At 41.1% G+C, this 27,583-nt stretch overlaps 2 protein-coding genes across 2 annotated transcripts in view; one reads left to right on the top strand and one right to left on the bottom strand.

Annotated features, from left to right (window-relative positions):
- IFT140 (intraflagellar transport 140) overlaps positions 1-27,583 on the bottom strand; it is a 64,416-nt gene that overhangs the window by 15,728 nt on the left and 21,105 nt on the right. The window lies entirely within an intron of this gene.
- On the top strand, positions 1,064-27,394 carry TMEM204 (transmembrane protein 204). The gene is made up of 3 exons (XM_082064891.1): positions 1,064-2,360; positions 14,161-14,316; positions 25,234-27,394. Exons 1-3 carry the CDS (start codon positions 2,081-2,083, stop codon positions 25,476-25,478), a joined length of 681 nt encoding a protein of 226 aa, XP_081921017.1. The 5' UTR covers positions 1,064-2,080; the 3' UTR covers positions 25,479-27,394.

Genomic DNA, 27,583 nt, shown 5'->3' with positions numbered 1-27,583 from the left:
AACAAGTTTTAGAAAATAAAATGTTGCCTTTCAAAAAATTTCCAACTGGTTTATCTATGTGTACTGGGTCTGTACAGATCTGTTGAGTAAGGGCAAAGAAACTTAGCTGATAAGACAGAACCGCTATAAAATTGAATCGGTTTCTGATCTAATTTCATTAATTACACCGATGAGAACTCTTGTGCCAACATCTCAGGTGGGGTCGGTGCAGTGCAGCTGTGTCTGCTCATGCAGGCGCTCACCACGACTTCTCACTACTCCCTCTCCAGGCTGTTGACAAGAATCTCACACCTTCACTTCACAAGACACTGTTTAATACTGCACCTTGTACGGTATTTTTTCAGCCTAAAAAATTCTGACAGGCTCAGATGGAGGAAGGGCACAACTGCAGACAGTAACGCCCAGAGGGGCAGGAGAAGCCAGCACCTGGGGACCACTGTCCTTGTCCCTGGCCCCGCGGCAGGTCCTGCCGTGGCAGTGGATGGAACCATCACACACCCATGTGGAGAGCACGTCTCTGCAAGACCCCTTGGGAAACATCCATGTTCGGGGACAGTTTGAAATGTCCCAAACAACCGTTTTTAATCTGTTTATTAGAGCTGCTTTCCTTGCAGCACCAGTGCCGCGGTCCTGGCTTGCTGTGTGCTGGTCAGTTCTGTACTGGGTTGTGAACACAGACATCATATGAAGCAACTTTGGGCAGCGCTTCCCCGCTCTGGGCGCTGCAGGGGGGCAGCCAGCCCTCCCAGAGGCACTGCAGAGGTTCACAGCAAATGGGGACATGGGGCTCAGGGCTGTGCCAGCCCTGCACAGTCGCAATGGAGCGATTTTCAGCTTCATTCACCTCACAACACTTGGAACTGCCTTTTCACACACCCCCAGATTAATTTGTCAAGCTGAGACTCTGGAGGTTTTATATTTTCTATTTATCTGCCACGTTCCCTTCTAGGGTTGCAGAGGGGAACAGGGACATTAGTGGAGACCCCCACCCTGCCACTGCTTTTGTCACGCTGTTCAACAGCTGACCCCAATATCGTTTTGCTTTCAGTAAAAAGCATTTCAAAAACCTCCTCAACCCATTTCCGCAGAGCTGATGTTACGAGGGCTGAGGCTGGCGATGTCTTTTTTTCCTTCCCAAGAGCACCTCTGATTTGCGATGTGCAGCCCCGTCCTCCCAGCCCCGCTGGGTGCTGCTGGGAGGGGAGGAGGAGTGAGAGGGGAGGGGGGCTCTCCGAGGGGAGGAGGTACAACTTTAGAAGTCTCCATAGTCTTTTCCTTTCAGGAAACACATCCTGTTAATGTTTGACTGCCGTGGCAGTGGCTCTGTTTGTTGCAGTCGACTACGCCCTGAGGCTCACCAAAAACAGCCACAAAAACAGCCATTTCCTCTTCGTGGAGAGCTGGGGGGGCCTTTTCCTCACAGCAGTGGCTGTTCCCCGGCCCCTGCACTCGCAGCTCGGATCTTCGGAGAGGGACACGGCAGAGCAAACTCCTCCACACGCTCCAAACTTGCAGAGCTCGTTTGGGATGACAGCATTCACCTCCAGCTTGGCTCGGCTTTGAGAGAATGACATTTGTCACAGTTTGCAGGATATTCTGAAGTTTGCACGCAAAAAAAAGGCTTTCGGAGCGGCGCTGGTTGACTCGGAGGAGCCGGCGCTTGGCGAGCATCCCTGTCCCTGCCCCGGCAGCAGCTCAGGCTCTCCTGCCTCAAGACTGGATTCTTTCTGGATTCGCCTCGCCTCACAAGGAATGGACCTCCCTGTCATCCAGTTCATCACAGGACTGGCGTTACTTATCAAAGTGCAAGAAGGTGGATAAGCCAAAGCTGGGAAGGACCTAAAAAAGCTTCTTCGTGTTCTTATTTTATGGAATTCTCCTACCTACCTCGCAAAATTCTTACTTGCTTGATCAGAAACACCTCTGGAGTTGACTTTGAGAATGAACGGTGATGTCCTCTAGCCATTCGTAACATCCTAGTGAAGCTGCCTCTGTATCAAGTCCAAGTCCAATGTGCTGCAGCTGATTGAGACCTCGTGTCTTCTGCAAATAGAGACTGGCAGCGAGCTGACAGTCAGATATGACTGTCCAGAAACTGGTAGCCACAGCTGTGTTGGTAGCTCTGGTCTCACTTATTCTTAACAACGCAGCTGCCTTTACTCCCAACTGGGTGTACCAGACGCTGGAGGACGGGCGTAAGCGCAGCGTGGGGCTGTGGAAGATGTGCTGGCTGGCAGACAGGAGCAGAGGAGGTGCAAGCACGAGTGCCAGGCATGGGCAAGGGGAGGAGCGCGAGTGTGAAGCCCTGGGCTGGGGTTCAGAGTCAGCCGGGTTCCAGGAGTCACGTAGTACCGTCAAACGTAAGTTCAATCTCTTGTCTTCTCTGCCTACGCTGGTTGTGACTGATACCGTGTATGTGGTCCCCGGGAGACTTATAGCCTAGCAGAGCATCCTGAAATCATTGTTAACCACCTGATTCTAAACATCTCTTAACATTCATCTTAGAATCATTATGTCCACCAGTGGTGAACTCTTCCTCCTCCCACCATAAAAGCAGTACTCTGCATTGCGCTGTCTGGTTTATATAGCATGTGGAACAACGTACTTGAAGAAATGATCTGTGCAATGTATGCTTCAAGATCGGAGACGCATGCTCGCTCTTCCCTCTATAAGCATATCCCCTCCTGCTCAATACATATTCCTGCTATAAGCATATCCCCTCCTGCTCAATACATATTCCTGCTATAAGCATATCCCCTCCTGCTCAATACATTAAGCCCCAACCACAGTTGCTCTGAATACAGTAAAATTCAAAAAGAAACAAAGAAAGTATTCAGATGTCATACTAAGTTATCTCTCCCTTTTATTTACTTTTGTTGGAAGTGCCAGGAGAAGACAGAAATAGTTTTGGTAAAAACATGTAAAATTGAGACAGGCCTTAATGCATGCAACTATCCTTGGTGAAAAAAAACACAATTAGTATACTACTTGGGGAACATGAAAATCATGTGGTAAATTTCTCATTTGGCAAATTCAGACTCATAGGATCTGAAGAATGCATGTAGCTTAAACTAAGCTACTTAAAATAATGGGATAAGATGAAACCTCTAAGCCAATGCTGAGAATCTTAAAGCTGACTAACGAAAAAGTGCCCCTTAAAACATTCATAATGTGAACGGTGCGGCCCTGTCCTCATTGAGAAACCAGAGCAGGGCTGTGCTGGGAACACCTGCGGCCACCTGGGACAGCAGGGCTGTGACCACAAACCCTGGTGGCAGGTTTGCTCCCAGCCCCGGCTGCCAGGCTGGGGACAGCGGTGCCCCCGGGCTGTCCTGCTTTGAAATATGGAGAAAGAGCAAATGCTCTGCTCCTCCTCCAAGTCTCTTCTATCCCTCTGGAGACAACACCATAGAAATATGAGAGGAATTTCTTTTCAAATTTCCATATAATGTTTCCCAGCAAAATTGTGCAGCAGCATTTTTTGCACATTAGCTAATATGAAAACTGCATAAATCACAAACAGAAAAACTCTGAACAGTTATAAAGCCCTAAACCTTTCAATTCTTTTTAAATTGATATAACTTTTGTAATGATAAATAATTATAAAAATGATTAGACTGTTGAAAAACTTCCTTGATATGTATCTGCAACTTCATCACTGGAATCACTACCCTGATTAATATTTAGAAGCCATGTTCTAACTTCAAAAACACACATACCATTCGTGAAATTTAAAAGTACATGGTCTATATTCAACGGCTAAAATGAGCTCCTGCACATTGAATTTGGCTCCCGCACCATTTTAAACACACCAACTTGTATTTCTTGCTGTGCACAGGTCAGGAGATGGGTGGTGCTATAGAAACTGGCACAGAGGTAGCTGTTCCACAGCAGAATTGTATGGGCAGCAATTTCTTACATCAAACAGAAGCAAAATGTGATAAAAATTGCAAAGTAATAATTATAGCATGATCAATTCCCCAGAAAAATTCTCTAACAGACACTCTTAAAAATTTAAAGGAGGACATTGAAGCCAAATGACTCAGGTTATATAGGTATAAAGCATCCATTCGCTATTTAACATGGGAGTAAATAGTAGGCAAAAGGCCAATTCTGAATCTTTATGAAGCATTTAAAGGAAAATCTCAGCTCTTCAGCTGTGCCATGACAGACTAAGCAGGAAACAAATTTGTTGCACATATTTTTAAGACAAATATGTTTCCACAGATTATACACATAGTCGATATGAGCCTGATTCTGCATCCGTGCTTTTGTCATTTTAAATAATTTATCTAATAAGAAAACATGCTATTTTAGTACTATATATGTCAATCCTCGTCTGTCCGTTGTAGATAAATCACAAGTGTGTGTGTATGTATACACATATGTATAAAAAATAACTTTCTGAACAAAGAAATTCCTTCCTCAATGGTAAGAGTTAACATGTAGTATTTTGGATGCCATTTCTAGAACAATAAATAGAAAATACGTTCTTCCTATAGCAATGCAAAAAAGGCCACAATCTCAATCATATAAAAAAATATCTGTATACACACACACATATTTGGGGACAAGTTGTTTATCTCAGAGTTCAACAGAAAAACTGTAAAACCTTTGAGAATTTGCTTGTCCATACATTGATGAGTTCTGTACAAGCACTATGTAAATAACAGCCAACTCCATGTATCACTCACTGGCAGAGGGAAGCACATTCCTAGAACCTATTTTTCACTGACTTCACTGCCTGCTCTTTCTCCCATTGAAAATATCAGCCAAGCATCTTTTCAGGGGACACAATAAAGCTCAGATGTTTGTTTGTTTGGTTTTTTCCCCTCATCACCTACACAGTTCACACAAAATGATTTGCAAGAAAAATTATGGAAGTTGCTCATTATATCAAGACTTGCATGTGCTTAAACCAAAAATAAACTACAGCAAACTGAAACAAATAATGATTGATGTTTTGCATATTTGGGGTAAAAGTCATAGTAAATGATCTTTCTAAAGATCATGCAGGGAACGAACAGAAAAAGCCAGCGTGATGGAGCATGTCTGCCAAAAGCCTCTCTGGAAATACAAAATCAAATTCCATACCAAATACCTCTCTGATCCAATTGCCCAGTAACAGGACATCTGTGTGAATTATTTCACCATAACACAAACCACCGGAACAAGAGGAAAACTAAGGCATTTTGCATTCAAACCCTATGATGCAAACACTGCGTCAAGGATAGTAAAGTGCCAGTGAAGGATTGCTGGTATAAATACCGAGTGACATAAAGGACAAGGGGAGATCACAGATGCTGCAGCAAAGGGACACCATGAGAAAAAAAAGATTAGAAATAGGGGAAAAAAAATCCAGGGACAGGAGTAAATTATATTTAAAAACTATACAGAAATGAAGCATCTTCATGTGAACTAATTCAATAAGGCGCAACACAAAAAATGTGGATGACTTTGGTCCCAGGGGAAAGCACCTCAACTCTGCTCTTCAAGCTCAAGCCTCACTGCTCCTGGAAGGGGGAGATCTCAGGCCCTCCTGTTTGTCTTTATCCACTTCTTGCTTTCCCCCCTCCCTGTGCAGTCCTGCACCCTTCTTTCACCCATCTGTGAGGCTAAAAAGCTTCTGTGAGACACTTCAATTGATTAACATCAAGAAAATACCCAGGTTGGAGTGGAAGGTTGCGGGGAGGGGAAAAGATGGGGTGGGTTCTTGTGTGGTTATTTTTCTGTCAGATTAAGTGGTGGTATCAGGAGTCCAACAAGTCCTGCTTCTAGCACAGGCTGAGAGATGCAAGTTTGATGATGGGTGAAGCAGCTCCCTTTTAGTGGCAGCAAATTATCAGATCTGAAATCTTTGCTTATGTTGAGAATTGGAGCCAAGTTATGAGGATGCCAGTCAGAGTTTTTCCAACATGGACAAACCACTAGACAACACAAATGTAAAGGCTTCCCTGGGAACTCAGATGGCACTTCCCCTCTTCAAAAGACTTTAAGGCAACCTTGCCAGGTCGCCTGACTCTCCTGTCATCTGACTGAGGCAAAGAAATTTGCCAAAGGTGACGGAGACGCAGTTTCAGAGCTGCTGCAAAATTGTGGAAGATTATGTTCTTGTCTGCGTCTCTTGACCCTTCAACAGACCACACGTAGTAGAAGGATACACTTAGTAAGATCTTGGGTAGGACAGCATGTCTTGATTACTCAGTACTCAGCTTTGTGCCCACTTAATGCATGAGCAGAGCAGCAGACTGAGCGAAGCGGCATCACGCAGGGACTCACAAGGTACGTCCAGCAGCAAGGACACGTCACTATCCCACCAGTGATGCCCTCTCAGAGCAAACCAGACCTGCTCAAAGCCACCGTCACCCACACCTCGGCCCAGCACCAGGCCAGTAATACTGTGTTGCACTGTGTGAACACACCAGATCACTTGGAATCAGCTTAGATATTTTTAACCACGCTGCACAGGACAAATATGCCCTTAAGCCCTATGGTGCTACAAGGCTATCTCTGGGTGGACAGATGGAGCTGATTTATTCATTAGCCGAGGTCACAGTCTGTCCCTTTTTGTCTAAAGAACATTATGAACAATGTGGAAATGCAGGAATAGGGAGGGGTTTAAAAAGATAGAAAAAACTTGCCGAGTTCTTCAGCGCTCCAGAAGACATAAGGAAAATCCCAGCAGTGGGAAGCGTATGTCAATTACAGATGCTCAAGGCGAGATAGCGCTCGTTAATTGTCCTTCTTACAAGGACATATAAGCAGTGCCAGGGGGAGGCACAGTATCCTGAGCAACTACGTGACTGACATAGGGACCAAATATAAACACCTGTCCAGGCTAAATGTATGATTTATGCAAACACACGTACACTGAGCTATAGTGGCGAAGGCAGGACGCTGCTCGGTGGGGAAGGAGGAGTTTGCAGGGGCAACGGTTCCCCTGAGTGCCCACGTCTGCTGTGTTTACACAAATTTCCAATGTCCACAAATATCTCTGAAATTTGGCTGGCTGGAAGCCAGGCTGAGCCAAGCAGCTAAGCACGTTATAGACACATCACTTTTTCAATAGATACAGATCAAGAAAGGAGGCCCGTGGCTTTTGGGTGAGACAGTGTGGATTGTCTGGCCCTTTCAATATAGCACCTTCACATGCGTTGCACAGAAATATTATTAGATAAATCAATGTTGGATTACTCTCACTATCAAGACTAAATTAAAGCATTAAGAGTGAAAATGGCTATGGAGCTTTTGAAAATTTTAGATTAAATGCCTTTATTACAGCCACAGATTACCCTACCAATATTTCTAAAGAGGCAAACCATAACATGCAGACAACCAATATCTAAGACCTGCTAACAACATCCTCATATAGAAAGAGTACAAACTGACAAAGAAAAACTGGATTCAGATCTATTTCACTTTTAAGAAAGTAGTATATATTCACGCAATCAAAATATATGTGTATCCAAGAGGCAGTACTTTAATTAAGCCTTCCCACAGCCCCACTTACATAGCCATGCAAAGGTGTTCTTTGGATACTGCCAGCATTTAAGTTTGTTTCACAAATACCATTAAAGTGTCTCAATAAATTTCCTAATTCATACTCCAAAAAACCAGCTCAAGAGGTTAACAACATAAATACCACAAATTTAAATCAACAGAAGAAATTAAATGTCCAAAGACTTTATAAATAGAGCACAAGTTTGGGAGGTGTAGCATGATGCTGACTGTTAATAAATAATCACACTGATTCTGTGTATTGTCCTTACTATCTCATAACTATTTTAACAGTAAACGCTGAATCTCCTACATCTATGTTGTAAAACGAAGCATAGTTGTACTTTGCATTTCCATAGTGCTCCATATATTCAAGGCAGAGCCCCAGCTGATTTCCACGCCAGCTGCAGAGACTGTTTCTGCACATCAGACCTTTGCTGACAACGCTGACGTCCAAAACAAGAACACACAGTTGTCAAAAGTTAGGCTAAAGTAGGCTTCTTTAGAATTATAAAGAAGGGTTTCTTCTAAAATTATTTATTAATATAGAATTCAGTTCTCCAGGTTGGAACTCAATGTCATTAACAGTTAGCAAGACAGAAGTCAAATAGAGAGCCAGTCTGAATGGCACCACTTCAGGTTTTTGCAAAGCACTGTATTTCATATATTGAATAAACCAGAGCTCCCATGAAAAAACAGTATAAGCCCATTTAGGCAGAAGTTTACTATTCTGGCTTTTCCTTAAGTTTGGATGCTTGGCTTTGCACTTCGGAAGTCCCTGTGATGTGGATTTTTAAAATTACTCCAAAGGGCTGAAAAAGTAGAGCTTTGCTATACAAGACCGTGTACTAAGCTCAACCTAGATCATGGGCAGGCTTCAATCTTGAGGTTAATGCACAGGCATAACTGTCCCTTCATTTCCAAATGGCTTAATAACTGGGGCAGGACCGAGAAGCGGAGCTCAGCGGAGCGAGGGCCCGGAGCTCGGGCAGAACAAACTGTGCTCCCAAGTGCCTGGTGCCGCGGTGGCCGATGAACACGCGCAAAGACTGTAGTGAGTGTTGTGGCATATCCACTGCTCGGCAACAGCGGAGCCACGATATGATGAACACGCCTGGCACTGCTGGGCTTTCGGAGGACTTAGTTGTTAGCTATGGTTCTGTTCAGCCAGGACACAGTATGATTTATCAGACGAATGACTGAAGAGAATATTAAAAGAACAGCAGGAGATACATCCCTTATCTCAAGGTAACACTTCAGCAAAATGTCAAGTTCCAGAGGAAAACCATATACTCAGAATCTCTTGATTACATTACAGAAAATCTAATTACTGACCTAGTTAGATTAAATTTTGACAGCAGAATATGATCTCAGCTTGCAGACACCAGCCCAAAAGGATAAAGTCTAGCAAAGTTATAAGCAACTGAAAACAGGTTCTTACAAGAATAAGTGAAGCAACTTAAGCATAAGAAGCATTAACAGCTCTATCCGTATTTATTTCGAAATCTTTTTTTCGGAAACGCAACCATTTATCCTCTCTAGATTAAAGTGACGTATGAACATTAAGCATTTATGAAGACAATCAGGTACATCTCAGAATGTATACCAAATAATTCACTGAATAAGTAATCGATAAGTAAACCCAAAACCAGAAAAAGAGCACAGATAGAATAATTTTTTTAAAAATTCCTTTTGTCGCAATCATAGCAACCATTGACTTCCTCTTATAAAGTCCATCTTTTTATACTGACAGAAAAAAAAAGGTTAACAACTGAGTAATGTTTAAAAAGCAAGTAAATGATGAGAAGGTATTATACTCAGAACTCTCGTTGGTTGGAATAATTTTTAAAATCAATCCCTAAAAGGATAACACTTGGTTCAAAGAAAACTGAAATTAAACACAACTAAAGCAGCTGGTTAACACTAAACGAGGAAGGAAAATTCCTCAGGAAATTTAAAGTATGGATAAACTCATAAATGAAATCAACTTAGCAGCAGCCTAAGGGGGTACTATCCTTCAGCTAAGTATAATCAATCCCTACCAATCTAATTACAAAGTTTAAATGCCATTTTTCAGATGTAGCACATTTGGTGTGGTACCGCATGCTCACAGCTCCTGCAGCTCCGATGACACGCAGGAAATTGTGCAGCAGGGTGACATGTTCACAGCCACTTCTGCTCCTATAGAGTAACTGTGCGCTCACTACACTCTTCCCAGGGCTGGTAATGTTCTAAATTACAGAAACTGGATTTAAGTTTCCACTAAAAGTTTTCTTCACCAAAAGCTGTATTTCTCAGGGGAAGTTTTAGACAAATATTAAAATACCTTGGGCTGTTTAGTTTCTTTCACACACACATTATGCTTTAATCAGTCAAAAGCTTGAATTTCCACCTATGATTGTTTTTTCCCTGTATGCAGACAGAAAAGGGGAAGAAAACCTCATATTTTAAGCAATTAGCATAATCTGATTTTTCAGTGAGATCATTCTTCCTCATTATGCCAAAACACTGCAAATTACCCTCTGATATTACTAACCTTCTTCTGGCAAAGCACCAATAGTCCAGGGGCTATCATGGAACATCACAGAACAGAACTGCTGCTTTTGAATAATAAAATCAAATCAACATTACTAATCCAGATGGGTACATCTGGTCTAGGAAGTGAGCAACACAATAAGGAATTTGAATTGGTCTCATCCCTGGAGTTTGGGTTTTGACCCTTGACTGATCACTGTTTTAAACAAAGCCAAATTCATTAGCCAGCACCCCCAGCTGTACAGGAGACCCAGATGGATACCCTGTTGGTGAATTAACTACTACTCAGAGTAAATCAGGACTGAGATGGGCTTCCAGAAAGAAAATGTCAAGGAGGCTGCTATTTGATCTTGCTGAACAATGGTCACTTAAAGCAGTTTTGGAGCCATTCAGTTTCTGCCCCTTTCTGATGCTTAACAGGCAGGTCAAGGAAGGGGGTGTATAAAGCTGTACTCTGTGTTGCCCTCTCTCTTCCACCCATGTCAGACACGCACAAAGGAATAAACACCTTCTGCAGTGCCAGGTCTGTTCTGCTGGAAGCATCAACATCCACCTCTACCTGCAGGAAACCCCTTTCACAGTTAAGCTTCAGGACACTGGTGACATTACCAATAATGAGTTTGTAATGGCCACAGAAAGTTACAATGGCATCATGGCTTTGTAAACAAAGCAGAAATGTTTGAAATGGTTGACATATAATCCTAAATTCATACCAATTATAAAGCCTATAGAAAACACATCAGAATGGACTGAAGCTGGCTACTGAGAAATTTCTGGTTTATGTATTATTTAAAATAGCAACAGGCAGAGTAAAAGAGCACAAAGGTAAACAATCCATTTCACAGCTCTTAGAAAAACAATATTGCAGCCAACTTTATTAGCTATGAGAAATATTTATTCCTGGATTGAGCAGTCATTCAAGCAGGAAAAGAGCTTTGTGGCCTGGCCTTCCTCAATGGGATTTACATCTTCAGCATCTTTGGGTAAAGGCTCTAAACAAATGCTTTGAAGTTGCACAATTCTCTGTCTCGATCAGAGTTGTCCACTGGTTGTCCTCAGTAACAGGAGGCCAGTGCTGCTTCCCACAACTACCACCTCCTGGGGAGGCAAGTTTGCTGCTGCAGAAGCTCAGCTTAGGGTTGTGTATGTACAAAATGGAATTACCATGTGCTGAGCTGACAACGCGCAAGGCTACGATGGCTATGAGTAAGAAAAAATCATCTGCAGAGTGGCACTTTCAGGCTGAAAACAATTAACAAGCTCCACTGCAAGGAGAATGGAGTTGGTAAAAGTTACACGTTATTAAGTTTGACTGTTTTCCCCTCTGAGGAAGAGGAATCATTAGAATTCAAGAACAAAACCAAAAGATGACAGATCATACATTAAATCTGTCAGAATAAAACAACAATATCTAATACAAAATAGGGAAGGGTTGTTAGTACTTTATTCCACAAAACTAACTGTCTTCATATTTAATGAAATCCTACCAGCTGCTTCCTCCCTATTCTACCTGTCATCCTGTTGTAGTTCCAACCTGGACCACGTATGACCTTCTTTTTGGTTTAAAGAAGCAACTATGCAAAATATCAGTTGCATTTCTACATCTCTCTAAACAACACGGTGTATTAGGTGAATAAGCATCCCTAAGCCTGCAGTTCTTACAAACAACAGTAAAAGTCATCAGCGTTACACATCCAATGCTACTGCACTCTCTAAGTGCAAGAGAGGACAGCGATCATAGAACCATTATTTAAAGACTAAATAATTAAAAATTATGTGAGAATTCAACTGAGTCACAGTCATAAACTTAACTGGTTTTAGTATGCTAGATATAATATCATCTATGGCAAAGCCAAAAGAATTTATAATACAGTTAAGTGTTTAAAAGAAGTCATGAATAACAGTAAAGGCAAATAATTGGCGTTTGTTTCTATGTCAAGGGGTAGTGTGTCTTTCTGGGATAAGCTTCAGACATTTAGAGGGTATGTAATAACAGAGGATTTTTTTGTTTTAAAGTTCATGCATACTATATACAGAGAAGGCAACAGAATTCAGTGTGGCTGTAACTCAACTATTCACATAAGTCCATTTAAGTGGAAAAACAGAAGAACACTCCAAATGCTCAAAGTCTTACTGATATTTACACAGGTCAGACATCTGACTCTGTTATTAGCCAACATGCTTCATGACCTGTAATAATTCAAAAGAAAAACCAAAAATACATAGCATGTTATCTTCCTAACATTTTATTCAATGTGAAAAAGTTTAATGGACTATGGTTCTTAACTAACTCTTTCAGATGTAATACTATATTTTATTAAATTTTAATTAAAGCATGAGTTGTTACTTAGAATACTGAAACCTAAAATGACCTGTGAGGGGAAAATAAAGGGTAAACCCATTTTTATGACTCACAAAAGTAGACCAGGCTCGATGATTATCACGATGAACTTTACTTTCTTGTTTTCTGCATTTCCTAGCAGTCTCCTTGGAAGATCAGGAATCAAATTCTGGTGGTCAGTGCACTCACTAAACTTATAACCAGTTAAGTCATTTTTGAAAATCTGGTGAATATTCATGTCCAGAGCCTTTCTAACATATGCCAACTTAAACACTGAGCTGCTTCTATTTCAGAGTAGTAATGACATATTAGCAAGAGATGTTGAACTGTCACAATAATATTTACAAATCCCACCTTTTGCTAGAGAGGAAGGAAAAAGATGAAAACAGGACATCCATCAGGTTAACAGGAAAAGTAGGAAAAAAGCCTGACTAAAACTACCCACCTTTGCAATGAATATATTCCATTCAGTAGCCAGCTGGAGACACATTTTAATCAGGTTTCTACCCAAGACTGCAGACATCTATGTCTGTAATAATTTCTGCATTTGTTCTTTATATTTAATATAGAATCATAGAATATCTCGAGTTAGAAGGGACCCAACAGGGATCATCGAGTCCTGCTCCTTGCAGTACTACCTAAAACTAAATGGTATAACTAACAGCATCCTTCAGACACCCCTTGGGCTCTGACAGGCTTGATGCCATGACCTGGCGAGCCTGGTCCACTGACCAGCCACCCTCTCAGTGACAAACCTCTTCCTAACGGCCAATCTGAACTTCCCCTGATGCAGCTTCATTCCATTTCCTTGTGTCCAGAAGGTTGCTATGAGAGACCATGTCAGAAGCTTTCCTAAAATCCAGACATACCAGATCTACTGTCTTTCTCTTGGTCAACTAGATGGCCGACCTTGTCATAAAGGGAAATTAAGCTGGTTAACCCAGACTTTCCCCTCATTAACCCATGCTGGCTATGACCAATGACTGCTTTGTCTCTCAAGTGTTTTTCAGTAACTCCCAGAATAATTTTCTACATAATTTGACCAGGCTCCGAGGTGAGACTGACAGGCCTGCAATTACCAGGGTCTTCTTTCTTTTTACCCTTCTTAAAAATTGGGACAACATTTGCCAGCTTCCAGTCAACTGGGACATCTCCAGACTCTCCGACACCATTCAAAAATAATGGAGAGAGGTCCCGTGATATCGGCCAGCTCTTTCAGTACCCCGGGATTAATCTCATCAGACCCCATAGATTTATGCACATCCACTGGAGCAGCAAGACTCAAATTTTCTCCCTGCAGTGGCAAACAGCTTCCCTGTAGTCCTCCCATGTTGTTTGGCCTTGCTTCCAGTGTCTGTACACCTTCCTTTTCTGTCTGAGTTCTAGAAGATCCCTGCTCAGCCAAGCCAGCCTTCTGCCCTGCTTGCTCGACTCCCAACACTTTGGAATTGCCTGTCCCCGCACTCTTAGGAGACAGCACTTAGAAACCGACCAGCATTCATGGACTCCTACAACTTCAAAAGCAGATTCCCAGGAGACCTTACAAACCAGCGCCTGCAGCAGCCCCAAGTGTGCTCTCCCCATATCCAGGGTCAAAGTTTTGCTGGCAGTTTTTCTCCTATCGCCAGCGATTTGGAAATCAGAGCAAGGGACTGCTGGAACTAGGAATAGTGTTTGAGAATCATTTTCTGTGGACTAACACATTTCACATACCTGCTCAGCCAGTATTTTCTTTTTCCCAGTTTTATACCATTTTAACCTTTTGCTTGCTTCTTATGTTTCTCTAGTGCAGTTTGACATGATGCGTGCTTGTAACCTCATTGCCACCGTTGCTCTGACTGCTGGCCAGCTCATCTTCGTCCTGGGCCTGATGGAGCTGCCCATCATCTCTCAGGATACCCAGTGGTGGGAGGAAGCCATAGCTGCCGTGTTCCAGCTTGCCAGTAAGTCCACTTCTTTTACTGATGGAAAAATACCTAGTCTCTATTAAATCCAGGTGGAAAGTAGTTTCTTGCTTTATAAGTCTTTCAAGTGACAAAGAAGAGCAAAAAGGCCTAAATCTAAAAGTAAGCTCATTGTCTTTTAGAAGCTCTCCCCATGAGATTCTGCAGTACATGAATAGAAGCTTTTATCTTGGATGTATCAGAATGAGTCTTCTGCCAACCAAGAAAAACAAGCCTTTATTATTTCCTATGAAACCAGGAAGGCAAACATGAAAGAAATAAATTGGATGCAATGTAATCCCACAATTTTGCAGGACAAAATATGCCAAAGGAACTGTTTGAAAGCAGAATGGCCAAGAAAATTTTTGAAGTTTTACTGAAACATGACCATGAGTTGGATTTTGATAGACAGATACATCTGCAATCTAGCGAAGAAAGCTGAAGTCAATTCATAACATTGACTGCTATAAATAAAATTCCTACAGTAATTCTCACGGGCACAGACTGTGTACAGAAATGACTGAGGAAAGGAGGAAATGGTTTTATCGCAATTCCTTATTGACAGCAGTGGCAACAAACTGTAAACATTTTGAATAATACCTTTCTTTACTACATAAGTCACTCAGTATTCATTACACCATGAGTCCAATCCTATAAAATATCCATGCATGAAACTGTCATTAATGGAGTGTAACATTCAGGCTGCTTACAAGATTGGATTAAAAATATATCACTATTATTAATGTAAACAACAGGATATAATAAAGTAAGATAATTTTATTTTAAATTTTAATTTCAACTTTTAAAACTCAATAGTTAGAATGGTATAAACTTGCTGAGACCTCAGGTTTACACTGCTGCAAGATCAGAATTTAGCCTAGGTCATTTAAATATAGTCATCACAGCAATAAACATCCACTAAGGATGATGAACCTGAAATGCAAACAAGAGGAGGAGACTGCAGAGGTTCTGTAACTCTCAAAGCATCTGATCCAGCTTCCAGGTGCAGTGAGACCCTCAAGCATCAGTCAGCGCTACCAAGAGATGGATATACACCCCTGCTATATCAAGACTTCCCTACAGCTTCTCACATACACCGTGGTCTTTATAACTCCAGATAGTTCTCCCTGATCATCAGTATGATGCCTGCTTTACTCTCACTCCCATCCTCCCCAAAATTCAGCATGTCTGTTTTTCCCAGAGCGGAAATGCATTCTGGCCCTGTTTGGATGTGTTTTTCATTGACAAACAGCACAGTGGACAGCCGTGGGCCTTTTCTTCTATCAAGGCTGCTAATTTTAGAATGGGCTTCTTTTTTTTTTTTTTTTCCTGTGCTGGAGTCTGTTTTAAACACAGTCAGAGAGAGACTGAAGGGCGCCAGGATATCCCGGCACAGGAGAAGGAAATGCCTGCTATTACCTGTTATGCAAGCTGAACCTTGAAATCCCCAGTGCTGGGAGGGGAGAGGGGAGGAAAGCCAGAGTCACAACGATTAACAAAACACTAATGAGAATGGCTGAAGAAGCTGTTAAATCAAGGAGTTCATCTGCTTGCTTGTGTTCAAAAGGCGTGAAGAGATGGGTCTGGCAGCTGGTGACAGTTACACAGACAGACATTGCGCAACACGAATCAAAGATCTCCCATCTGCAGAAATAGTGCAATGGCTTTGGTGGCGATCCCTGCCCTCTGCAGTTCGGCCACACACTCCTTCACCATCATCAGATGGTTTTCTGCCTTGCAGTCAGTAACATGACATTCATTTTACATCTTGTCTTAATGAAATCTTTATGTTTAAACTAATTCCTTCCTGATATCCATAACAACCAGCTGAAGCCTTCTGGAATGTAAGCTTTTGAAAACAGAGTCATCATATCTGCTATAATCCCAATATAAAACAGACTTCTTGGAGACCTCCCTAGTTTTCCAGGACAGCGGTACATCAACTGCCGACAACCTGGGAAATGAAGGGTCTGCGCTCACAGGACAGGCAGTTCGGAGAACAGTTTGCACTGACAAAAGCGGCTGTTCCCTCTTTCACAGAACCCAACATGTGCTCTGTAATCCTGAGCCACTCAGACTGGCCACAAAAATCAGCCCCATCCACCAAATTCCCTGGATTGGCCCCGGTGGCAGCATTTTATACATTATGGCTGAAATGTCTTTTATATCAGCCAAAATACACGTGCAAACTGTATGCAAGTTCAGGATTTCTGCTGCTCTGATGACGGATTGCTGCTACATCTAGAGACCAATATTTCTTTATTGAAGGGGAGGAAAACAGCTGCCCCGTACGCCGTAAGCCACAGGTAATGCTCAGCCTCTGAGCCTCCTCTCCAACATGGCAACTTCTCACCCGTTTGCAAAGTAAAGTAGCAACATTAGGCAAAAAAATCAGAACAGCGGATACAAAGCTTGTATTTCAAAGCACTTTGTACACGCAAAACAGCCCATAAGAAGTCACTGTGAAGCTCTCACCTACTTCATTTAAGGGTTAAAGCCAAGGTACTTTAGGCCGGACAGATCATTTATGGGAGAAGAACAAACAATCTTTAAGAATGTACATGCTTAGATCTTATTAATTATTTAAGTATTAGCTGGGTAATTTATTTTTATTACACTTTCAAATATGTTACTGAAAACACAAGCACCCACCTCCTGATTTTTTCATTTTCAAAACCTAAATGATGTGGAGAATTGTTCTGCAATTCCTCATCCTGTCAGTCATTTCAGAAAAAAAAATCTCTTGAATCATGTCCCCTCTAATTCCAGCTTCTGTTTGATCTCTAACTTTCATCCTTGAATACGCCAACAAGTGCTGAAGAGAACCACAATGGTCACCAGTAGAATGAAATCTAATATTATGGGGCAAGGTTTGAGTATATGGCTCAGAATCAAAGTCAACCCACAATTTTCTTATTTTTAGTCAAGAGTTTACCCACTGCAATATTATGTGCGGGTTTCACTACAGTTTCCCGAGGTCTGAACAAACGTCCTTTTTGTTTTAGAAAACTAAGTGTACTGAGTATTATCTTCCAATCCCAAGTTCAGATCAACCATCTCTGATCCCACTAGAGCCTGCGATGACTCCAGGCCCTGCTGCTCTTTCACTTCTGCCACCTGCGCAAGCATTTGACAGCCATTCAAAAAGGATGAACCTCTGACAGAAAATAAAGCCCCAGGAAGCAAAGAGGAAGGAAAGAAGAGAGGAAACAGCATCGCTCCTGGGACAGCAACGGGATTCACACAGCTCCAAAGCTCCGCAACCCCACGCCTCCCCGTTAACAGGAAAACGAGCTGTTTGCTTTGGAAAAGGCATGTGGTGAAAATGGAACCAGCGCTGTATGTGGAATTTTGTGTCAACGCTCAGAAATTTCCCTCTAGAGGGTTTTGGGGGTTCTGTTTTTTTCCAAGGAACTCTTACAAATTCAAGCATGCTGAATATAGGATGAATAACAGAGCTGACAGAAGAGCAGTTGGAAAGGGAAACCCATACGAAGAGGACAAGGAATAAAGAGCACTCCTAACATTCTGTGATTAAACTACTACAAGCAGTAACCTGCCAGACAGGATCAGACCTTAAGGGACTCCAGCCAAGTCTCCAATCTCGTACAATGGTGATTATCATGGACTTCAGAGTGAAACGTTAGAAACATTACGAGGGAAATCCAGGATAACATATCCCTTACATTAGATCTCATCCTCGTTTCTCAACGTCCAAGACTGGAATAAACTTGAATCATAGCGATTAATATTCTTGCCAATCCATTTTCAGCATTAAATAATTTAAATACAGAATATCCTGAAGATTAAAAAGTTTTGTGTTCCTACCGAGATTGTCATTTACAGACAAATAAATTACAATCTCGCCTCTCAAATGTCAAGCATTGCATTCCAGCTTTTCCTAGCATGTTTTTCTGCTGACAGTGTATTTCACTCCAGACCCCTAATGCATCACAGGAAATCTGAGTTCACACGTACTCTCATTTCTGTGCTGTTAAACCTAAATGAAAAAACTGTTAGACTATGTACCTCTGTATCTCTTCTGTGTGGGCACTACAACTTCAGATTGGCTGACATCCAGAAAATCTTAATGCAGAACAGACTAGCAAAGCAGCCATTGGAAAATATAACTGAAGATATTAACGATAGCAATGTGATCCTGATTTCTGTATTACTTCCTTCCACCTTTTTCCTTCATGACACCCTCAAGACAGATCTGTTCTAAGATGAAATCTATGGAGCTGTAAACCTAATACTTCCTGAAAAGGAAGCAAATAAGTGAGACACTGTAAGTAACCTAAAAATAATAACAAAAAGAGAGAACTTGACTGCTTGATTCGTGCTAAAAGTTTTCATTATTTCTCAATCTTATTTCACCTCAGTGTCAAACCTGCATGTTCTATACGCGGACTGCAAACCTCAAAATAAAATTATCTTGTTTTCACATGCTTGCAAAATGAAACGCATTTGCAAAGATCTTAAAATATGGAAGCCTATCCCACTTATTTTGACTGGAATGGTTCATGTGAGCAGCTGAACCAGCGAACTGGGAAGGGCAGGAGCTCACAACAAGTGTGTTGAACTCTTCAACCGGTAAAACTGCGGCAGGGGGAAGATCTGCATATATTCTTCATGTCTACATACTGATGAGTAGCAGCAATTTGTTGTAGCATCTCAATGTCAAGGGCATGTATTCTAATCAGAAATATGGTAACAAATATATTGCCAGATAAATATCATTCAGATACGCAAGTATAAGAGATGTGTTTTATGACTGACATAGTGTTAGAAATAACACAGCGATTCGGAAAAAAAGTGTGTGAAAAGTTCTTCATCACATTTTCACTTTATTGCTTATGAACATGGATATTGTATATATATGGAGATATCTCCTAAAAATCTAAGTTTCAAACTGACTTGCCTAGCTAGATCCACTGTTACACAAACCTGACCCTTTGATGCATCAGGAGACAGAGAGAGCACTTGGAAAAAGGAAGCAGGTGACCACTGCAGCTGCCAGGAGGGCCACTTGTCAGTGGCTGCTGCTCTCTGAACAAGGTGTTTTTGGTCAGGCTGACAAGAGCTCTTACCTGTGTCTGATACGAAGTTTACTGCAATAAAAAGCAGAGCTTTCACTGACTCCAGCCGCCTCTGAATCCGAGGTGCCAAGCAACGTTTGCAGCTGACTTTCAGCATGAAAGTCTGCACATTTATCCTTATTTAAACAGCTGCCCAACAGGAATTATGTCTAATTCATAGGGAATGCTTTAAAAGCTTCAGTTCATCATTTCTAAGGAAACCTCCAAAAGGTAACCAAGAAAAGCAAGTTCACTGTCAGACCTAAACTTGTAAAACAGTGCTATGTACCTTTCTTTGAAAGTTTCCAGCTAACATAAAGCAGAATACACTGCCTTACACTGACTAAATCTCCCAACCTTATCAGGTTGAAGACAAAGAGGGACTGACAAAGAACACAACAAGTGGAAAGTCATTGTAATTCAGTGGTGAAAGGTGAAGGACAAGAGGGTCTCATTGCACCCAAGCAGCTTTGCTACTCATAACTTGTTTAATTCTAAGAGATGCTACATTCTACCAAAATACTTGAAAGGAAATTTTTATTGTACTCAACAACATACAGCTGAAGACTCAAAGGCCATTAAGGTCTTGGTGGCATTATAAACCACAGCAAGGACACTTCTCCAGCTTTCAGCCTGGTACAACAACCCAGAGCCCACAACTATTGCAGAAGCTCCACATTTGCCTTGCACTGTAACAACCTTCTTGTGCCAAGCTGACACAGGAAAATGTGTCAATTGATTAATCATTTACACAAGTCCTATAGCAATCACACTTTGGGAAGCTATGTCACTTTGATACATAGAGTTGAGCTCCTACAAGCAGCTTGTTCAGGCTTGTGGCTCATTGCAGCTGTAGCATTCCCTGTAAATGTTTAAGGGGTCCGCAGAGAAGGGGGGTGAAAAATTCCGCCTCCCTGTTCGCAGTTTTGCTGCACAAGCGTGGGTTGTGAATTCAGAACAACCGTCTGGCTGCTGTATTTTCTTTCTCCCTCTTCCTGGCACAGCAGAAGTAATCCTATAGGACAAGCTGTGAAGAGGAGGATTATAACTCCCAATATAGACTTTCAGCTGACCCAGAAAAAACATAATGTAGATTTCTTCAACTGTACTATCAATGTACTAATAGAAAGGAGGGATGTAAATTCAGGGGTGTCTGATAAAAACAAACCAAAGCCTATCACAGAAGTGAAAAAGTAACTATGAAAGTTCTTTTAAAATGCTAAAAATCTGCAGTTGGCTTGCAGCCAGCTACAGGCAAACAGGAAATTCAGTATACAGATCTGAAATGTAAGTTCAAAAAGTAACATTCTCCCAACCCACCCCCACTCTCACAGTCAATACTGTCCCAACCAAAAGTCTTCCTAGTGAATTCATTATCTGTTTCCTTCCCCAACGGAAAAGCCCCCCATCCAGGCTTGTTTTGCTACGGATGGGAAAGAACTAGAGATAAACAGCAGCTCTATGGGAAAATAAAAGTACTTCAAGTAATCGCATCAGGATTTTTAGTAAAGATGCAGCCTCTGTGCAGACTTCAGACAAGACACAATAAATGATCTGAAATTAATTGATGTACATAATGAAATTAATTCAGGGAAATTCAGCCATGCACCTAAAAGTCTTGTCATCACTACAAAACAGAAATGAAACTAAACCAGATGAAAATGTTTAATATTTTCATAACTAAACTTAAATAAATATTTCCCATCTGCAGTCCTCCTTAAATTGTATTATAAATCAAGATAACAAGAAGGCTGATGGCAAGTATAGCAATTTTCTGGTTATTTTTAGAAGAGTTACCTATGGGAAAGAGGCTGGGAAATTAACTGTCTCCCTCCAGGTATTTTATTGGAATACTGAAACTAAATTAAGACATTGTTGGTCGATGTTACAAATATCTATCTAAAAAGTGAAAAGTCACCACAGTCAGTTTTAGTCATGGAGACAGAAACTAATCTTAATTTAAGGTTGATTTTTATAAGTGTACTTCTAAGTGTTCTGAATACAGAGCCAAATTCTGCTCTTAACATTTACGTTAACAACGGAGTTATACCCATATTACACAACCATCACTGGGGGCAGAATTCCATCACTAATTTTCCTACACTAAATTCTCACAGAAGTGATACGCTAATTGAATATTTAACAACATTCAAAGGCAACAAATTAAAATGTTGTCCAAGATTTCCTAATGCTAATAACATTCACAGTATTCATAGAGAAGGCAGTAAGAAAAGCAGGAGATACCAATATCATGGAAACACCCTGCTTTAGCTATGATAGTAAAAGAAAAAACACATTAGTCAAACTTCAGTTTCATTCTCTTTCCTTACAGAAACTGAGTAGTATTGCATCAGTACATTAGGGTTTGCAACCAAATGGCACATAGATAATTACTGGCAAGGTTTCATCCAAACTGGGAAGACAACGCTCCTCACATCCATCCATGCAGCAGTGGAATTAAAAAAAAAAATAATAAAAAATAAAAAGATAAAAATCTACTTTCCCTATGCAAGAGGAGTCACTGAAGGAGCAGGGCCAGGCTGGCACAAAGAAGTGAACTGAATGTGTTTGTCTGGTCATTTAGAGAACAGACTTGCTGCTAAATGTTCCATCTCAGTTCTTGGCTGCTGTACAACGAGACCACTCTCAGGGCAAGGAAAACACAAGTAGCACACTGGAACACTTTGCTTCAAAAAGTCTAATTTTGATGAAGTTATTACAGACAAAATCTCTCCAAGCAAACTTCGGGGGTTTTCACACAACAACATCTTTACAAAAGCAGCGTTCATCAAAATTTAATTATCATCCGATGCAAACTCAGTCTTTTTGGATCAATACGATTTCTTCACCCTTTGATCTTGATATCCTACATTTATAAATCAACCACCAGGTCATGCTAATATGAAATAAGAATTCTCAAAAATAACGTTAACGATGACGTTTTTATTCCGAAGCTCTCGTACACTGGCAGAACTGGGAAACTAATTGTGGAAACTCTACAGTAACAGCTTCCAACTCTCCCACTTTTGTCATGTTTTTCTCTCTTCTTAAATGTCAGTTCCTGTCTAGCCCGCAGCAAAGTATTCTAAACAGATGCTACATTTTGCACTCAAGAGCCCCAGTGACTCACTGCTGTGATCTGCCAAGTCGGGGAGCTCTCAAACCCATTATCTCAAACCCAGTCCCCCCTGCTCAGACACTGGCACAGACCCGCAAAAGGAGAGAAAGGCTCTTGCACGACCGGCTGCTCATCTGACCAGGGTTCAGGCAAAGGGCCTGCGAAGGGAAATGGTCTTGCTGGCATAAAGAGTTTTATTTTGGGATCTGTAAGGAAGCCTTAGTACTTTTTCCCAGTGGATAATTTCTCCATCAGATGGAAGGGAGCTCATGAAGGTGGCCAGTCTAGCACGAAGATGTGTAGCTATTTCAGACAGTAAGAAAAAACTAAGTAATTTAATTAAAAGCCAGGCATTTGGAAAAAAAGTTTAAATATTGAAAATATTCCTACAGTGTTGATTTACTTCCACTGTGCCATGAAGGAACGCGCATAGACACTGCTGCTTGCCTTGGCTTAAAAGAGTAAAGAAGGGGGCAAAACTCATGCCCAGGGGAGTCCGGCTCTCACACACACCAAGAACCCCACAGGTTTTTCCCAGCGGGTTTGCATAAGCAGACCTGACTTTCAGTAAGGAAACTAGAAGTGCTAATCATCCATTACTTCTCTAAGGTAGAGGTAATGGTCAATACCTGTAAACCTGCACTGGGAAAGCACCAGTCACAATTCAGTAACTGGAAATTAAGTTGCAAGATGAGACACAGCATCATGGTTACTCTGTGTAACTGGTGTTCCTGAACCCAGCTCCCTCTGTCAAGAGAGCCTCAAAGAAATAATACAAGATAGTGTAAAGTGGACTGTTGTTAATATCTATAACTTCCCGTTAGAAGTACTTGTAAGCAGTAAATGGTACAAACAGCTCAGGTTCACGGTTCTTCCTGCTTAAGGTTTTATGATCTGCAACTCAGTTAAGTCAATCTGCTCCATGTGGCCACATCTCTCCCAGATGAAGTTTGTTTATTTACAACTAAGCTGAACGATTAAATAACTACAAGACTTGCTGACCAAAACAAAAATCATAATCAATTAATTGTTGTCCTTACAACTGACTCAACAGCCTAAAACCTATCCAGGGTATGTTAAGATTTTTTTCACAGCAAAGGCTAGTGCGGAGTGGTGAAAGAGCAGGGAAGAGCTGCTCCTTCTCTAAGAACCTATTTCCTCCTCATGTATCCTTAGGAAGAGTTGCCTCCCTTCAGCCCCTGCCTGGTACACGTGGGACAGCGCTACTTCAGGAGGAGAAGGTGCAGCAAGCACCTGCATTAGAAACCACCTTCTAGGTAGACACAAGAGAGCCAAGGATGCAAGATAACTGAATTAATACTCATTCATCGCTTGTTTTATTAGGAGGGGGATTCAGCCTTCACATTGTTGACTCACAGAATAGTAAAAGTGCCATCCCTACTTAAGTAGTGATTGTGGGATTTTTTTTCCTCCTTTTTTTATTTCATTTCTCTCCTCTATTGTTTTAATCTCTGTGTAATTTCTGTCTTTTCCATCTTCACTGCGTTACTACTTCTCTTTTTAGAAAGAAACTCGATACAATGCATACTCAGGATGTGCTCTTTCATGGAAAACCAAGGCCCAGATCCAGGTGTGACACCACTTCAGAGCATTGCCATTTATCCACCTTTGCAAGCAGTGCAGCTAACTGAGAAAACAGCACGCAGCCACCGGGACTTGCTCTTGGCTTGTCCTTGCCCATGGACTTAGGAAGATGGTATCCAGAAATCCTCTGGCTGCTTACGGGCCTTTGTTTATTCTAGTCTTCATTCATGAAGGGGACCTTTTGTCAATGATATTTCTTGTGTTATGGTGGTGGTTAAGGAAATGCGTAGGAGGACAAAGTGAAAACTTTTTTTGGTTAGTGAGGCATACTTGCCTCTTTCTATGTTCGTTTCCAACTAATCCCATGTAAAAATTATTTTTCTTAAAAAGCTGAAAAGCAGTTTTATTTGAGAGCAGGGACAACCAGAGAGACCAATACAATAAACAGAGGGCAGAAAAGCAATTGTGTGCTTCTCAACGCATTGCTCAGGTAAAGGGCAGTCTTAGTAACATAACAAAGTAAGAGTCAAGAGATAGGGATTCTGCCCCCAGTTCTAAAATGACCTCCTGCATGACTAGAAAAGCCACCCCACCTCATCTCTGAAATAACATTGCTATTTATCAGTGGTGTCTACCAAAAAGAATGTGGAAAGTCCCATTTATTTCACCTTCCCTTTTTTAAAGCTTCTGCACATTTTAAAAATGATTTCTGTAAGATATTGAGCTACTCATCAACTTTGCTGTTTGCAATAGTGGCCTGCCTTAAATAAACATTTTAAAATGTTAGAATAAGTGTACCATATTCTGAATTAAAGCTTTTCAGTATCATTAATATAGAAGTCTTCTCTGTTGGCAATGGAAATGAGAAAGAGGGCACATGTGTAAGTGGGACAAGAGGATGGGGAAAAAAAAACCCACACCATGAAGTACAGCTAAGTGGGGGATAAGAAACTGAAATCAGAGTGAACAGATTTAAACCTAACATTGAGACTCTGTTTCAGGCACCCAGTCTTCGCATACATCATCATGCCCAAATATGCCTTCAAGAACATATAAGCACATAGTAATAGGGATGGAAAGGCTTTACAGGCTCAGGATGCTGGCCTATGGCATCTTGCCACTACAGAAATTCAAGAGAATAACACAGTAAAAATAACTCTCATATTCTCCTTGCAGGTTTTGTTCTGGTTATCGGATTGGTGACTTTCTACCGCATCGGACCATACACCAACCTCTCTTGGTCTTGCTATCTGAACATTGGAGCCTGTCTTTTGGCCACGCTGGCAGCTGCCATTCTCATATGGAACATCCTGCACAGGCGTGAGGACTGCATGGCGCCCCGGGTCATCGTCATTAGCCGTACCCTGACCGCTCGGTTTCGCCGTGGCCTGGAAAACGACTACGTTGAGTCACCATGCTGAAAGAGTGGACTTGAAAGGGGAAAGACCTCCAAGGAGATCTGCCTTGGAGTTGTTTTCTATAAATATATGTTGTAATTTAAAACTAAGGGTTGAAAGACATCACAAAGCTCACTCTTGTGGGCAGAGGCCCTCAATTATTATTTGGATGGGCTCCATCTATATACATATGTATAAAACACATAATTTTATATATATTATATTGCCCTCTCCCTTTGCTGTATAGCACAGAATGTTGGATTGTCAGAATCCTGACAGAGCATCAAAGCTGCATGTCAGCAGGGTCAGCTGTAGCAGACACAGTGTATGCAATGGGACTGCAGAAAAAGAGGCAACTAAGTGTTTTCTCTGTTTGCGTAGTGTTATCGTGCTCCCTAATAATAATAATAATAATAATATAAAAAGCTATAGGAGACCAGTGACAATAGCTTTGGAGTTAACAGGCAATCTGAGAAAGCAGAAAACTCACTATAGAATAAGTGATTATTTTAACAGCTGTTTAAATTTCATGAAGCTTTAGTCCTTCCATCCACCGCTCTTCAAGGAACTTCTCATTAGCTACAACACCTGCTCCCCAGCCCAGCCAGTAAAAAACATCCTAATTGTAAAGTAAGGGAAAGCAGAAGAATTGTGTTTTTTCAGACACTTCTTTTGTATCCTGAGACAAAGGTTCGGGTTTATGCTATAAACAGACATGCCATTCAAAAAAGAGAAGGGTACGCAGCTAGAACAGGTCATACATGTTGCGGAAAAATCTACTACAGTATTAAATGAGGGCAAATATCTACAGAAGAAAGTTACCTGGACTCCCTAATAATCAGAGATAATATTAACTTACATTATTCAAAATTATTAAGAATAGATCTTTCAGCCCATATTAATTCATTTTCCTTCCAGCTTGCTTATCATTTGCTGTGACACTTTCAGATTAGAGTGCTGGCAGGACACCCAGCGCTGCCCAGCAATGCTCAGAGGCACATAACAGTGAATATTGAAGAGTATAACTGCCACTCAAGCACCCAAATTGGAGAATGAGATATATATACAGGACTTAAGCATGAGATTTCAAAAATACCTGCCAGGTAACTTAATATGGTAACACAATGAAAATAATTTGTACCTTTGGAATTAGGCATCATGTTTATAAGCCTGACCCTGAGAAACACACAGGCTCACAAAAATCATGTGCACATAACTTTCAGGAAGAAAAACAACAGGTCAAAACTAAAACTGTTACGCAGAAATACTTAGGATACAGGAACTAGAGGGAATGACAGACGTTTAAAAACTCTGAGGATGCTACTCTGAGCACAGTTACTGACAGGTTTGAAGGACCACGAGCTGTGAATGTTACAAATTCTTTAGGACAGCTGTGTCGCTCCCGGCTGAGTACACTGCTTTTCTTCATCATTATTCCCACAATCCTTTTCCACACTTTGTTAAAATGTGATCATCAAGCTGGCTCTTGAGTTCTGTTCTGCACTCCGTTCTGATGTAATAAGAAACTCAACCCCAACCGCTGCTCTGCACCATGTTCAAAGTGAGCAACACTCTGCAGAGACTGATGCTCTGGAACAACTCTATTGTTCCAGGCATTCAGGGTAGAATAACATAAAGCTGACACAGAGTTTCTTCTAGCAGTAGGTTTGTAAAAACCAACTAAGATTTGTATTCATTTGCCTGCATTACGTTCTGGAAAATCTTTTCTAGAAATAATATGCTATGATTAATTGCAGGGGTTTTAAAAAATAAAATATTGGAATATTTAAAAGACATTATATTATTTCTTCTAATATTGCAATATCCGTATTATAATAATGTACATTTAAATTTAAAAATCAGCTATGTGGTCGGTAAAATTGTAATACTCTGTATTACTGTGATAATTTTAGATGTATAAATAAAGTTGTGAATGTTCATTTTCTTCTAGTGATAATCTGAGATTTTTGCCATTCATTGGACACAGAATAAGGTTGCTTGTTATCAATAATTTTTTCCCATTTAGTAAAAAAGAATCCACAGAGCTTGTAAAGTTTTGTAGGCAAAAAATAAGCAGAGAATACATTAAAATATCTATAAGATGAAGATATTTCATATTGCTAAAAATG

Source organism: Streptopelia decaocto, assembly GCF_964273445.1.
Source record: "Streptopelia decaocto genome assembly, chromosome: 13".
Classification (NCBI taxonomy): domain Eukaryota; kingdom Metazoa; phylum Chordata; class Aves; order Columbiformes; family Columbidae; genus Streptopelia; species Streptopelia decaocto.
Note: the sequence above shows the minus strand (reverse complement) of the source record. Positions and strands in the feature narration are given on the sequence as shown.